Source organism: Capra hircus, chromosome 13, assembly GCF_001704415.2.
Source record: "Capra hircus breed San Clemente chromosome 13, ASM170441v1, whole genome shotgun sequence".
Classification (NCBI taxonomy): Eukaryota; Metazoa; Chordata; class Mammalia; order Artiodactyla; family Bovidae; genus Capra; species Capra hircus.
The window spans coordinates 63,447,614-63,464,256 of record NC_030820.1 but is presented as its reverse complement, the minus strand read 5'-3'; the positions used below and the strand labels follow the sequence as shown (position 1 = coordinate 63,464,256).

General features: G+C 36.2%; 1 protein-coding gene across 2 annotated transcripts in view; it reads right to left on the bottom strand.

The window, feature by feature from the left end:
* ITCH (itchy E3 ubiquitin protein ligase) overlaps nt 1,627-16,643 on the bottom strand; it is a 99,527-nt gene continuing 84,510 nt past the window's right edge. For both annotated transcript variants that reach the window (XM_018057738.1, XM_005688476.3), the window contains exons 21-25: nt 14,397-14,517; nt 13,479-13,583; nt 11,414-11,510; nt 7,691-7,763; nt 1,627-5,072 (exon numbers count right to left, since the gene is read on the bottom strand). In XM_018057738.1, the coding sequence (XP_017913227.1) occupies nt 4,973-5,072; nt 7,691-7,763; nt 11,414-11,510; nt 13,479-13,583; nt 14,397-14,517 (496 nt within the window). In that variant the 3' untranslated portion in view covers nt 1,627-4,972. The remainder of the gene's footprint in view (nt 5,073-7,690; nt 7,764-11,413; nt 11,511-13,478; nt 13,584-14,396; nt 14,518-16,643) is intronic.

Here is a 16,643-nt window from a genome sequence, read left to right as displayed (position 1 = left end):
GACTGGCTGGAGCCAGAGTAAGAATTAAGGAGGCACTGGAAGGAGGTGGAAGTAGTTAAGGCTTTGAGTGATAGGCTTTGAGTTTTGGAATTAATATTCTGTGGAATGGAGGAACCACTAGGGAGAACTATTTGAGACTAGTCTTCCACAGATCATTCTGAGGCAGCACAAACGGACCGGAAACGGACCGGAGAGAATGAAAGTAATGACAAGTTGCTACAGTCAATGAGGGTAGGGATGAAGATGTGGGCTGTGGCAATGGGGGCAGCTCTGAAAGAAATAATTCTCAAGTTTTGGAGATGGACTTAACAGGATTTGAAGACCAATTAGATAGAACTAGTTACAGAAGACTCCCAGAGTTGCTGTTAAGTAGAAGTACAGCAAAATGTTTAAGCACATAGTCTTGGAGTCAGACAGTCCTGGATTCCAATTTGTACTCTTGCCATAACAGCTAAGGACCCTTGTAGTTTCTCAATCATCTTGAACCTATTTTCTGTAAAACAGAGATGATCATTCATCTGTGAAAGTGACCAGGAACACTAAATGACAGTGCGTGTTACATATCTGAGTGTTTGGGATATAGTGATAAATGCTGAGAGTTGTCCCGGAGTAAGTGAATAGAGGTGTGATATTGGTTGCTAGGGTAGACAAGACAAACAGAAGAGGTCTGAATTAGAAATGAGGAAAGTAACAGCGTGGCTGTTTTCACTTATCTGCAGGAGTGACTAAAAATTTTCAAGGTCCCTTCCTTGTGAGTTGCTTTGAGGAAACCCTGATGCTCACAGCATCTTTGCGCAATGGGAACTTGTTCATGGGGGACCAATACTGTCCTTCCTAGGTCTCCACTTAAGACCTGAAAGATTCCCATGGATCCTCCCCTTAAATGTCCTGACCACAAAGAAGCTTTACAGACACATGGTAACTGACCAATGAAATGAGCTGGGAGTGACAGCAGTTTCTGTTCCGGAGTTCTACAACATGAGATCCTCTTCCTAAAAGTCCAGAGACTAGCAACCAGTCAGCCACAGCTGAGTCCCAGTTTGATGCTTTGAAGAGTTTGGGGCTGGAAAGCCAAATGTTCAGTAAAAATAACTACTTATTTTCCCAGGGAGGATTTCCTCATGCTGGGGGAAACACGTCTTCTTCCCTCTTTTCCTTAGCAACGGTGAAACTAGAGCTTCCTAGCTGCTTATATAGGACAGATTAAAGACAATAAGGTCTACTTTGAAGGATCTCCAAGGAACCTGTTTCCAGTCACTGTTAGATCACCATATTAAAATAAATTAAAAAAAAAAAAAACCACTGCCCTTAGCGTCTTTCCACTGGGTCAGTTTTAAATAACAGCATGACCACTTGGTTTCTTAATAAGAAAAAATCTTGTTAACTAGCTGGTGATTCTCTGTTGAGCACCCATGGCTGAGATTCTGTCTTAGGGCACCCTTAGTTGTGCCAGAAAAGGAGACATCTTCATCTTGGTTCTCTTCAACACAGGCACCAAATCCAGTCTCACCCGAGTCTTTCTAGTTTTTCTCCCATCTACTCCAAGCACAGACAGGCAGTAACTTGCCCACGTACAAAAGTGGAGGGGGAGAAATCTATACATCCTGGTCACATAAAAGACTTCCCTGCAGGTGGGCAAAACCTTATTCAAGACTAATAGCAAAGTGTGCAAAGGAAGGACCAAAAAGTTTAATTGTAAACAGTCTTACATCTTTTAGGAAACTCAAGTGAAGGAGCCCACTGCAGGACCTTTATAACAGCACTTGACTCCCTATGGTATTTGTAGAGTTACCTGAGTATTTGAAATGACAATTTAAGAAAACAAAGGAACTCCAATACAATAATATACAATCCAGTGCTGCTATTTCATTTTTGGTTAACAAAAGCATAGCATATATACAAATAATTCTGAAAGCCAACTAAAAAAATAAATGAGGGGGGGCTGGAGATGCCAACAATATTAAATACAAGTAGTTAACCTAAAGGAATTTAAAAGGATGGAGTTACATCCAAAACAAGGAGGGATATTAAAAACATAAGTCTAATTCCACAAGTCATCCCTAATAACATTTCAAGTTATTAACCAGGTAAATAAAAAATTGGCAGAGTGGGCCTAATTGACATAGTTGATTTAGGATGAACCTCTATGGGCTGGTGAGTCATGTTTCACTAAAATTTCTGATGAAATGACATTGGTATGTCAATCTCTTGATGAAAAATTAGTACACAAACTTTTAAATAGAGTTATTGTAAGTCTTATGAAATTAAAATTCTCCTGTACTCTGATTTAAGATCATAAAAGCCAGAGCAGGAATTCATTATTATGAGCTGCTGGACCAGTTTTAAATCAATCTATTTGATAAAACAAGTAAGGTCCTTCCCTCCTCACCCAGGCTATGTGAAACACTGCCTTCCCCAACCTCCCAAAAGAGCAGAAGAATAAGGCAATTGCTCATTTTACTTTGTTTTTATTTCAACATAACATGCAGTAAAAAAATTAACAGGATTTATTAGCATTTACAATGCTTACAAAGAAAAAGGACTCTAAAAGCAATTTAGTTCAGATTTAAGAAATCGTTCTAATTAAACACTTACAATAAATCTATTTCCAAATGATCAGTTTGGACCAAAATTTAAGATAGCATTTGGTAGATACTTATGTCTGCTGTCTATCTGCAGTATTTTTATATAACCTCTGATTCTTGGGATATCCAGCCCCCATTTTCCTAACACAGCAGGGAAAGACATATACATGTGGCCATTTAAATTAAAGGAAGAAATGGAGTAAGGGAGATCCCAGGCTGCAAAAATATATACAAGCATTTACCTTTTCCAGAACTAAACATTTCTTCCATAAAAATATTAATAGCCAAGCCCTATAGAACTAGGGCCGGGACTACTTCATATATAACTATTCTGTATTTTAAAAATATAGGGCAGAAAGCCTTTTGGATGATATTTATACATTTTCGCACAATATTTCTAGGTCCCTAAATGAATCATCAAGCATTATGTAGAACAAAAAAGTCTACTTTCTTACATTATCTCTTAATTTAATCTCATAAATCTCTAGTAAATATTGTAGGTAACTACATTTCAATATGAGCATTCACCTCAATAGGAAGTCTTTATAGAAGGTTTAATCTCCATGGCCATATATTACCAAAGTTCAGACATATAATGAATGGGTAGTTGGCAGACATTCGCTCTGTAAGACAAAGCAATAGTTTTTTGCCCCCTACCAACAAAAGGCAGAGTCACTTTGAAAAACTAGGGCTTTTAGAGACCATAGTACACTTCCTAGACTATGTAGAATAAAATCAAAATGAAGATGGGACTGGGGGGAGCCCCATCTCTCCCTTTACACTAACGACTTCTGGATGAGGCAACCCTTTCACTCACATGTCTGCTTTATGATGGCAGTGTTTTAGAATACAGATATACAAGTTTAGAAATGTTTTTGTCATTGTTTCAAGATGTAAAAGGAAGAGTAGTTAGGGACAAAAACCCCCATTTCCTTTCCAAATAGAACAGGGGTTTGCTATTTGCTTATTTTTGGCTCAATGTTACTTTTTCATGCTATGCTACTGAAACCTGCCAAAGTCCCTATTTCATGAGATATTAGGTTGTGAGTTCAGTTATGATAGGCACTCAGCTGGCTTAGGCTTTCTCCCACTGTCCTCTGATAGCAGTCATCTTGCTAAGTCTAAGCAGGCTAAGTTAAAAAAAATTACCACAGAGAAGGTCAAAGTGCATTAATCAGTTACTAACAGAGCAATCTAATGTTAAATAGTCATGGGAAAAACCTGTTGAAATTGTTAGAGGTGAACAGAAAATCCAAATCAGGACAAGAGAGAATGGAAGTAACTACTGTAACATTTGTCACAGAAATTGTCAATTTGTGAAGTTTTAATTCAAACAGACAATGATACATTTCTGTGGTCACTAGAAACGTCCTGCTGTAAATGCATTATTTGCTTTTTTAGCCAGTACCACAGCTCTTCTTCCCTAATGAAAATGTGATTTTATAGATATTTTCATTGACCTCTAGTTGGATTAGAAAGCACTCTAATTTGAACTCCTTAGCAGGAGTTAAATGTAACTGGAATTGTTGGATTATGGTGAAATTTAAAGATGGAATCGATATACAGGAACATACAAAAACTGTCAATGGCCTTCGATAAATTCACCCAAATTAATTCCAAAAATTGGCTTTTTTTTTTTTCCTCTACAGTGAAGGCAGCATAGTGTCAATATTGTTTGTGAAGTTTAGTATTTGCAAGGCAATTAAAACAATCAAATTTCCAAATGAAGAGTGTTAAGTCATTTGTAGACCGGGACCAACTTCTCTCTGAATTCAAATTAACAAAACTACTTTGTGGCGAGATACAAGAGTCTAGCATCTCTTTTCTAGGGATAACATCAAACGATGCATGGATTTCATGCTCCGGAAAGGAAAAACAACAGTCAGGCCAGGCTGAAAGAAGAGGGAGAGCACAAGCCGGAAGTTTGCTCACAACCTCAGAAGCTGGGCTGTATTAAACAAATACCTCTTTCCATGAGGTGTAATAGGTAGATCTTACATATTTTAGTTACCATGGAAATTCCCTGCATTATTTTCAGAATCTCTAAAAGAAAAAAAACCTAAGTGAGACTTCTGAGACACATACAGAAATTTTTTGTTAAGGAAACAATCTAGTGGAATAAGACAAGGCAGATTTCATTGCTGTGTTAATCTCATGGTAAGTAAGGTTTATGATTAAGTCATTTGCAGATCTGATTTCTGAAAACACTGAGAAGAAACCCAGAATCACTGGGAGATAAATCTCAATGATAACATTAATTTACTTACACTCAAGGTAACTCTCTAAACAGTCACAGTCCAATTTTACAAGTGTGCAATAGGCAAAGAAGGAAAAGGACAAATGTTGCAAATAAGTTCTTGTCCTTTGGTGGTGCAGGCTCTCAGAATTCACTCTTGTCCAAAGCCTTCTGTTTCTTCAATAGCAAATAACAGCTTTTCCTTCAGTTGCTCATAGCTCTTGTAGGGTGGCAGGTCCAGGCGGTTAAAACTAAAAGAAAGAATTGTTACCTTGAGAAAAGGATATATACTAACAATGGTTTCAAAGCCAGGCAAAATAAGGTCAAAATCTCAGCTCCATCACTGGGCCCTTGGGCACCTGTGTTTTTTGTTGTTGTTGTTTTTTTAACTTTTCTGAGTCTTTTTTCTTTGGTAAAATGAAAGTTAACAGTTATTTACCTCTCAGGATACAATAAAGAAGAAATAAGCATATATAGCATAGTACCAGATGCTCAACAGGTACACAGTAAAATGCCAGTCCTCTTAAACTTTCCCATTTACTCTATAATCAAACGTGGCCAACAAACGTTTGCTGTTTGGGCTAGATGGTAAACATTAATACTTTAGGCTTTGTGAGTCATAGGTCTCTTATCAAAAGGTTTTAAACATACCCCATTAACAATAAAAATATTTTCTGCTCTCATATCTAATATGCTGGCCCTACTGACTTTCTCTTATTCTTAACTGTGAATTTTAAAAGATATCTTCTAATTTGGGGGCATATTAAGGACACTTTCACAAGGTACAGGCAGTGAATCTGCCCTAAAGCCTTGGCCTTCTGCTATAGTTTTAGGATAAGTGCAGGGAGATACTTGGCAGGCTTCCCAGGCAGTTCAGTCGCAAAGAAGCTGCCTGCCAATGCAGGAGACACAGGAGACATAGGTTTGATCCCTGGGTGGGTCGGGAAGATCCCCTAGAGGAAGAAATGGCAACCCACTCTAGTATTCTTGCTGGGAAAATTTCATGGACAAAAGAGGCTGGAAGGCTGTGATCCATGGAATCACAAACTGTCAGTCATGACTGAGCACTCACTCAACAGATACTTGGTAACAGATGAAATAATGTAACCACAAAGGGAAACTAAATTTAGTTATAGAAATGAACAAATAAAAACATGGAACTTGAAAAAGTAATGAGACTGGTTTTCATGCATGACTGAGATAAGCTGTTCACAATAATGTAATGGCACAGTGTGTTCCAAGTTTAAAAAAACGGACAAAAGTCAAATCAAAACATATGTGTACAAGATGAGTGTAAGAAAATCAACTGTATCTCGATATACTAGCAATGAATAATCTTAAGTGAAATTAAGAGAACAATTCCATTTATAATAGTTTCTAAAAGAATAAAATACTTAGGAATAAATTTTTCAAAAGAAAAGAAGGACTTATGTAATAAACACTACGAAACACTGTTGAAATACATCAGACATCTAAGTAAAGGGAAAGACACCTGATATTCAGAGTCAGAAGATAATACGGTCAGGATGGCAATACTCCCCTAAATTAATCAATCAATTTGTATCAAAATCCCAGCTGATCTCTCTGCAGAATTGGACAAGCTGATCCTACAATTCATATGGAAATCCAAAGGACCCAGAAGAGCAGAAACAATCTTGAAAAAAGTTGGAGAATGCATATCTAATATCAAAACTTACTGAAAAGATAATAATCAACACAATGTTACTGTCACTGTGGACAAATAAAGATCAATGGAAAAGACGTGAGAATTCAAAAATAAACCCACGTATTTATGGTCAACCGATTCTTCAACAAACATGCCAAGCTGTTTTAAAAAGTCGTATTAATGAAAATACAAAAGAGCACACAAGAGCATAAAAAGGGCTGCTGGTGCTGCTGCTGCTGCTAAGTCACTTCAGTCGTGTCCGACTCTGTGTGACCCCACAGACGGCAGCCCACCAGGCTCCCCCGTCCCTGGGATTCTCCAGGCAAGAACGCTGGAGTGGGTTGCCATTTCCTTCTCCAATGCATGACAGGAAATGTGAAAGTGAAGTCTCTCAGTCATGTCTGACTCTTAGCGACCCCATGGACTGCAGCCTACCAGGCTCCTCCATCCATGGGATTTTCCAGGCAAGAGTACTGGAGTGGGTTGCCATTGCCCTCTCATAAAAAGGGCAGATAGGGAAAATACACAAATGTCCGGCAAGGTCTATATATGACTACTGAAATGTCTCACAAAATAAAGTGCAAATATTGTTGGCATTACATTGAATTCCGACATTTTGTATTTGAGTTAAGATTAGGGTTTTTAGTTTTGTACATTTTTGGAAATGCGGTTAAACTACATTTATAATAAGAAAATATTATTTCTGTCACTATGCTAAGAGTATCTCTCTCTAGAGCGACCTAGATTTGATTTCCTCCTCTGCCTACAGAGAAATGTTGAAGTGTTTTCTAAATATCACATTTCAAAAAAAAAAAAAAAAAATGCAGTGGTGAGAAAAGGGATTAACTGTAAATTGGTAACAGGGATTGTTTTGGGGTGACAGAAATACTCTAAAACTGGATTGTAGTGATGGTTACTTCTTTGAAAATCTACTAAATATTACTAGATTAAAATGGGTAAGTTTTTTGTTACATAAATTATATGTCACTAAAGCTGTTAAAAATAATTCAATACCATGGGGAAAATATTTCATTTCTAATTTGTAACATGCTTTAGTATATACAAGATAAATGAGAAAAGGCTATTTTCTACACTTTTTAAAATTTTTATTTTGGAGTATAGTTGATTAAATTGTTGTGTTAGTTTCAGGTGAACAGTAAAGAGTTTCAGTTATACATAAACACTCTTTCTGATTTTACTTACCAGGTATGACTTCTAGGCAACCAATTTTCTTTCCCAACTTTTTCAATGCAGAACTTCTGTGGCCCATTGCTCCCTAAAATGTAGTGAAATCATCAACAGTTTGATAGTGTAATGGTTCTCAAATTGCTATCCCCAATTCAGCTATATCAGCATCACCAGGGAACTTACGAATCACAAATACATAGGGCCCAACTGAACTGAATCAAAAACTCTAGGGGTGAGGCTCAGCAACAATATTTTAACAAGCTTCCAGATGATTCTGATGAGTGCTCAAGTTTGAGAACCATATTGTTAATACATGCTAAGGAGGAGAAAATGCAGTTTCATCTACACCCCTTAGCTAGAACACCAGAATGCTATAATTAATAATATCTCACATAAGAATAGAATGCATAAAAAGTTTAATTTCAGTTTTAAACAGGGAAACTTAAAACTCACTATCTTATAAAACTTGACTTAAATAGAAAACGGTGACAACTTTAGAAAATGTAAACTACCTAGTGAATTCAATAGGTCCGGTAGGGTGTACCCTTACACCCTTTTTACCCAGCTCTTGCCTCTTATTTATCTTGAGTCGGCTGTTAATGGTTATCTTTTAGTACTAGTTTTCTAAAAACATCACTACTGCCCCCTAAGCAGCATTTATTGGTGGTCACAAGGATTGGAAGTACTACTGGACTTTTGAAAAGACAGCGCCAGGCACATTTAATGTTCTGCCGTGGGTAAAATAAGTCAAGCCAAAGAATTTCCTCATGTTCCACCTGACTAAACACAATACTAATATAAACTGGTAGTACTTTTGCATCTACTAACACTGAAGTGTTTTCTTAAGTAGTTATGTGAAAAGCCCAGTAACATAAGATATGGTGATTATGAAATAGGATAGCTAAAATAATAATTGAGCTTGCAATTATTAGTTTATGTACTGCACATTCTCTCCATGTATTATAGCATTTCTAGCCACACAGATGACAAGTTTAATAGTGCTAATTAGTATATAACAGTAGAGTCTGGATGACTTTTAATAGACTGAATCAAATATCAAAATAGAGAAATATGAAATGAAGGAGTCTCAGTGAATTTCACTGATAAAGGCTATTTGACAAATAATATCAGTTACCCTGGATGCTTTCTAAAATTTTATGGACTTGTAAGACATCATGTTGTAAACATAAACTGAAATTTTAGGCTGTCTATTGTTCTCAGTCTTACTGACAACTGTCCCTAAACCAAACAACCTTCATATAGACTCCTGCACGTTTATTCCCATTTTTCAACCTATTTCAACTTTAAAAAGGTCTGAGGCCTTTTAAATATCAGAAAGTGAAAGTGAAGTCGCTCAGTCGTGTCCGACTCTTTGCGACCCCATGGACTGTAGCCTACCAGGCTCCTCTGTCCATGGGATTTTCCAGGCAATAGTACTGGAGTGGATTGCCATTTCCTTCTCCAGGGAATCTTCCCAACCCAGGGATCGAACCCAGTTCTCTCGCAGTGTAGACAGACGCTTTACCGTCTGAGCCACCAGGGAAGTCCTAAATATCAGAGCCTGGACTTATCCTGGAATTCCATGGTTAGACATTATACTTTAAGTTCTACCTCATTTTTCCTCTATTTTAATCAGCTATATTTTGGCAAGTATATTATCCTTAATTCATTTAGGCTATTTCCCTCTTTCTCTTACACTAATTTTTTTTGTCCATTATTTTTTACCTTTTCTATCTGTTCTTTCATATTTCAGTAATTCTTATATACAAAGAGCTTCTGACCTTCTCTTAGATCAGCTCATTTAAATAGGAACAACTTTTTGTGTCTTCTAATAGTTTCCCAGATATACATGTACTGAAATAAATATAATTTCTTCATAAATCACTTAAAAACTTCTCGATATTACAGTTAGTGTTATGTATTTTTTGGAGGTTGTAGATACACTCATATCTACCAACTTCATTATATAATATTAAAGATATAAATATGTTACAAAAATGGGATATTAGACCTGATAAGGTCAAGATCCACCAGATTTAATTATTATATACTTTATTCTTACAACTTTCTTTTCCTATACTGGGTGGAAGGGAGGTTAAACTAACCGTCCTCTAAAATTTGATGAATCACAATTTCACTGTATGTCTTCCAAAAGTATCCTTCTGTATTGCTTCAGACTACTCCACCCAATCCTAATATTATTTCTAAGACCTAGTTCTTATTTTTTTCATAATCAAGTTCCCAGTTTTTATTGAGAAACTTGTAGCATTTTTTTCTTCCTTTTAGTCACTATTCCTTAACCTCTCCAAACCCCAACATGGTCTCTCTTTTTCAAACTAGAGAGCATTCTCAAAGGTGACCTCTCCAAAAAGGTACTTGGAAATTATCCTTTTTGAGACTTCTTTCTCTGCAGCACTAGATAAAAACTTCCCTTCTATATTGCTTCGGAGAGACTAAAATATTTTTCTTTTTTACTCCCTGGCCTCTCCTCTGCCTCTAGGGTAGTTCTGTCTCAACCCTGAATACACATGTTTTTAAGCATCAGCTCTCTATTCTTTGTATTCTATTTCTGCAAAAGCCCATCCATTTTCACAGCCTCAAATGTCACTGCTTCACTGCTCTTATGAGTCTACTTTCTCTAACTCTTACCTCTAAACTCAACACTTGTAAAACTGTCCTCTCATTGAAATTTTCTACTTGATCTTCTGACAGTCACCTTACACTCAGCAGATTCCTTACACTCCACAGCTTCTCCATGTTGCATAAAATGTGAGCATTCTTCCTTTATATTTAATCTTCTAATCAAGTTTTACTTCTGCCTTTGGAACTCCTCTTATTTCTGCTTTTTCCATCCCTATTTTCTCTCTTAAGATCAGTTTTTTATCATAGCTCTAATGGTTTCTTCCTATTTCCGCGCTTTTCTATTTGCATGCTATACTATCAAGTCTTCCTAAAATTCAGCTTCAGCAAATTCTGTCTTCAAAAAGCTCCCAGAGCTTCCAAAACTCTAAGTAATGTCCAAATTCTTTTGGTCTGGTTTTTAAAGTCTTGAACTGGTTCAACGCACTATCCAAAATCATCTACTTGATCTACTTATTTTTTTACCTTTTGGCTATACCACAGGGCACGTGGGATCCTACTCCCCCGGACAGTGATTGCATTTGCGTCCCTTGTGTTGGCAGTGCTGAGTCTTCACCACTGGACTGCCAGGGAAGTCACCTACTTGATTCTTTAATTTTGACTCTCTTTTTCTGGCAGACTTAAGGATTCCAACTTCTATCCTCCCATGCTACTTGCATATTGTTAGTGTTAAATAAAGACCTGAATTTACTTATTATTTAATCACAAAATATTCTTATAGTCATTCATTTCTAAACAACATACAATTTAATCAGTGACTATTATGTGACAGGCATTAGAAATAAAAAGATGGAAGATATGGATCTATATCTCAATCAGCTCCAGGTATAACAGGGAAGAGTAGTAAATAAGTTATTAAAATATAATACAAACAATAGTGGCTGGCTCACAGGAGACACTGAAATGTTTGCCAAATGACTGAACAATGTGGAGTCTAGCCTAAGAATTAAACATTTTTGAGATACGGATTACAAAGTGATTTAAAAGTTGACACAAATCCCAGTTAACTGTATCTAATTAAGAAAATAGCTATACTTTGTTATTTCTGATATACTGTCTACACATTAAGGTAACAGCAGTGTGATCCTGTAGACATACCCATGAGGTCAGCAAATCCTCCAACTGGTAGTCGGCAGGTCCCAGTAACAAACTGCAAAAGTCGCATTCTCTTCTCATTATCGATTTCTTTAACAAACTGTTAAAAGCACATTAAAAGAGTATGCATTCAGAATACTAAACAAAAAAGGAAAAAAGATCATTTCATATCTTACTTGAACTGCCAGGGTCAGATGCACCAGAAAATGCACCTATCACCATGGATGGTAGAGCTGCTTCCTGCTTGTCAAAAGCCCCACTAATCAGCCCCCTCCACCAATACCAATCCTAGTACCACAACCTTATAGGTAAATAGAAAAAGAAGAGTGCCCTGGGCTCGAGAGCACCCTACTCGTGCAGCCTCAAGATCAGCTCCTCTAGGGCACCCCTCCTTTTACCCCTAGATCTGCCTGTCCAACAGACATACATGTGGTTACAAAGGATGCAAAGTTTGAGTTAGAACAGACTTTTTGGTTTTATGAACAAATGAAATTAAGCTGACAAATTCTGACCTGGTTATATCCCAGGAATGTTCTTCTCTCAATGTTCTTTATGTTTTGGTATAGCTATGTGTTGCCAGAATTATGTGGCTTTTAACTCCTACAACCCTGACTCAAACCATTAAGTTTCTAGAGAATGCTTTCTAGCCTGCAGCACAAGAATTTTGGCTCAGCGAAATTTTTTGTAAAGAATTTTTATCTTACGGTACTAACTTATACAAGCTTGGTCATTTCAGCTTATGAGTTTTTTTCTAATTTATTTTTAATTGAAGGATAATTACAATATTGTATTGGTTTCTGCCATACATCAACGTGGATCATCCAGAAGTATGCAAATATCCCTTCCCTTCTTACAAGTTTCTTTACATAAAAAGCAGGCATTAAAATTTTTTTTTTTACTGTGGTTAAATATATATAAAATAAAAATTTACCATTTTAAGTATTCAATTCAATGACATTAAACACATTCACACTGTTGTGTAACCATCGCCACCATTTCCAGAACTTTAGTTTACCAAACAAAAACTCATTTCTTTTAAACTTTCCTCCTTGCTTCTGCCTTCCTTCTCCCCTGTCCTTGGTAAACTCTATTCTACTTTCTGTATCTATCAATTTGCTTATTCTAGATACTTCATGCAAGTGGAATCATACAATATTTGTCCTTTTGTGGCTAATTTCACTTAGCATTATATCCTTAAGGTTCATCCATGCTATAGCCTGTGTTAGAATTTCCTTTCTTTTTAAGGTTGGACAATATTGCATCGTATGTACATATCACATTTTGTTTATCCAGTCATCTGTTGATGGACATTTTAAGTTGCTTCCACCTTTTGGCTAATATGGATAATGCTGATTATGAACATAGTTATATGATAAGTATCTGAGTTCCTACCTTAAATTCTTTTGGGTATGACCAAAAGAATATATTGTTGAACCATAAGATAATTCTATGTTTAACATTTTGAGGACCCACCAAACTGTTTTCCATAGTGGTATACGATTTTATATTGTCACCAGCAATGTAGGAGGAATCCCAATTTCTCCACATCCTTGCCAAGGATGAATATTTTTCATTTTTTTTAATAACACCTTAAATGGGTGTTATTAAACACCTTAATGGGTGTACATCTCACTTTAGTTTTGATTTGCACTTTTCTAATGATTTAGTGAGCAATTTTTCAGGTGCTTGTAGCAGAAATTTTTGAGGAGACACCATTATGATTCCAAACCAAGGGCCTCTAAGTTCTAAACATTAAATAATTCTTAATGAGATAAGAATAATGAAAATCATAGTTCAGCCAATTCTATACAATCCTCAAAGCATTTAGATCAAATGCAGGGGAATGTTATTATCTGGCGTTATCTTATTCTCTAGGCAAAGGTGCAAGACATGTGTTGCTTACTTAGCAACAGTCAAAGAATGCTGTATTCACTTATTACAATGCATAAAATGGAATGAGGACCCTGAACATACTGGTACATTTTGTTCTATTACTCATTTCCATATGTGGTAAGCATTTTCTACAAAGTTACGGTTTATCTTCCATAAGAAAGAAACTGAGACAAACCTGCCAAAACCACATGATTTGTTTACTTGTCCTAGTATAATGACGGTAGATGGCATGTCTTTGCCAATCATTCAAATCAATCTCTTGCATCCCACATAAAAGAACCTTTAGGGATAAAAAAGACAAGATAGTTTCTTTAGGTAAATGTACAACCTATATAAAAATGCTAGACGTAGATAAGACTAATATTAAATGATTTTCAAAAATTAATCAGGAGGCTTTAGCTAAAAATGTGTGTGTCAAGAATTTCATCAAACTTTTAGCTATATTATGCTTTTGAACTATGGTGTTGGAGAAGACTCTTGAGAGTCCCTTGGACTGCAAGGAGATCCAACCAGTCCATTCTGAAGGAGATCAGCCCTGGGTGTTCTTTGGAAGGAATGATGCTAAAGCTGAAACTCCAGTACTTTGGCCACCTCATGCGAAGAGTTGACTCACTAGAAAAGACTCATGCTGGGAGGGATTGGGGGCAGGAGGAGAAGGGGACAACAGAGGATGAGATGGCTGGATGGCATCACTGACTCGGTGGACGTGAGTCTGAGTGAACTCGGGGAGTTGGTGATGGACAGGGAGGCCTGGCGTGCTGCAATTCACGGGGTCGCAAAGAGTCGGACACGACTGAGCAACTGAACTGAACTGAACTGAACTTATATATAAAAGTTGAGTTTCCATGTTTGGTATCATATATACACATATTCAGGTGAATAAGTTCCTCACTGGGCAGAGGTTCTAATACCTTTGGCAAAATTTTATATTTTTTGGATAAACTATAGACTTTTAACCACTGGGGATTCTTCAGAAACATACTGCCAGAAGAAAAAAATATTACTGCCATTGGACAGACAGTGAAGTGAGTTGAAAAGAGATACGTGAAGCATTATTTACCAGCACGCTTCAGAGGAAAGGAGAGCTCATTACCTCTAATTCCTTTGCATCAAAGTACTGTAAATATTGCTGGGGAAGAATTTCATTAAAGCCCTCAAAGAAAGCTTGCGTCTGTTCTTCAACACCACGAGACAATCTCCATTCAGCTACCATTCTGGTAAGTAATTATAAAAAAAGACTATGAGGAAGTTTAGATTTTACCTTTAAATTTTGAGTATAAAAATAATTTTTAAAAACTTTACTATGAAAAGTGTCAAATACATCTAAGTAAAATAAATGAACCCTATGTACAGATATCTTAGCTTCAAGACAATACCAATCTTATTTCATTATGCTTCTATCCATACCCTAGACAGCATGTAATTTCATCTTAAACAAGTATTTCAGTATATATTTCTATTAGTCTCTTTTTAAGAAACAAACTATATTTCTATCATCACACAAAAAAGGTAACAATAATTCCTTTATATCAAATATTCAATGCTCAACTTCTACTGACTGACTCAAATTTTTGGACATACTGACTGTATCAGATTCAATTTTCTTCTAATTTTCATCTACAAAGACACATATCAATATGAACAGTTAAAATCACATCAAATAAAAAACTTTCTGCTTTGTTACAGAATGATTTTAATGAGCAAACAAACACATATTTTAGGCATTTGACTACTTGATGACAATTTCAGACAACAAAAGTTCTAAAGTTTATTAAACTCTGAAATTTTGGAAAATAGCAGTGTTGGTTGTATTGGACCAATCTCCCTGGTGATTATAATTACAAACACTGGGCAAATTATAGATATCAAATGTCTGAAGGCATCAGATAGAAACCAAAGGCAGGCAGAAACTGGTGGGGACAAGATTCCTGAAGGAGGCTGGCACACTGGAGCAAAGCCACATTTACTACACTTTTCCTCGGAGGGCACTGACAGTTTACATAGAGCACAGAGAAATGAAACTCAAAAGCAACAGTATCACTGGGCTGTGGAGACATAAGGTTAACAGCTTAAAGCTGCCAAAGCAGCCACAGAAAAATCCCTGAAAGAAAAAAGACAGAGGGAGTTCTGAAATCTGCACTTCAAATACACTTCAAATCCTTAACCGACTCCTAAATACACATGTGCAAAATGATGAGATGCCAGGGAACCCTGTCCAGTGAACAACTGGAGAGTCAAAGACCCAAGCAGAAATTTTGGTAGTCACCTAGTGCTGCAGAGACAGAATTTAAGTTTAATTCTCATAAGTTACATGGAAAATACCTGGGCTTTCCACTGTTCTAAGGAACGAAGAACCATGTTCTAAGGAATAAACAATATGTTTTAGGATTAAAAGCAAAATGGAAATAGAGTAGCTCTAGCAAGCATCCACAAAATGAATGTGATCTGTCCTTAACTTTTTGTCAAAACAAAACTCAATATACTTCAAAGAAAAAAAAGAAAGAATTCAGAGTCTCTACCATGTGTTATCCATAATGAAAAAATGACTACATGTGCAAAGAAGCTGAAAAACGTGACTCATAAGTGAAGAAAGTCCATAAATAATAACTGGGAAAACTGATAGCCCAATGTTGAAGTTAGTAAATACTTTAAAAAAAACTATTAAAATGTCTTAAATAATTTAGAGGACAAGATGGACAAACTGTATGAAGAGATGAAGATTCTCAACACAGAAACTCTTGAAAGAACCAAATGGAAATTTAAGAATATCTGAAATGAAAATTTAATTGGATGAGTTTAAGAGCACTGTATTCAAAGACAGATCAATCAAAATGGCCCAAACTGAATCACAGAGAAAATGTAAAAAATATAAACATCATCTGGGATAATATCAAAGGTTAAATATACATGTAACTGAAGTCTCTGAAGAATGAAAGAAGGAACCAAAGCAAAAGGAACATCTAGAGAGAAAGCACAAAAATTTTCCATAACTGCTAAAATGGCATCAATCACAAGAAGCCTACAAAATGCCAGAAAGGATAAATATAAAAGCAATCACAATTAGATACAGCAGAGTAAAAATGCTTAAAAAACAAAATCTTTTAAAAGCCAGAGAAGAAAGCATATACTTCATCTAGAAAATAAAAACAATGGCTCATATCATCAAAAACAAAAGCCAATAATGGAATAACAGCATTGAAAGAAAGTGCTAAAAACAACAACAACAACTACAAACCTAGAATTCTAAATCGAGTGAAAATATCCTTCAAATATTGAAAGTGACATACAAGTATTTTCGGATAAAAGCTGAGACAATTCACTGCCAGCAAGCACACATTAA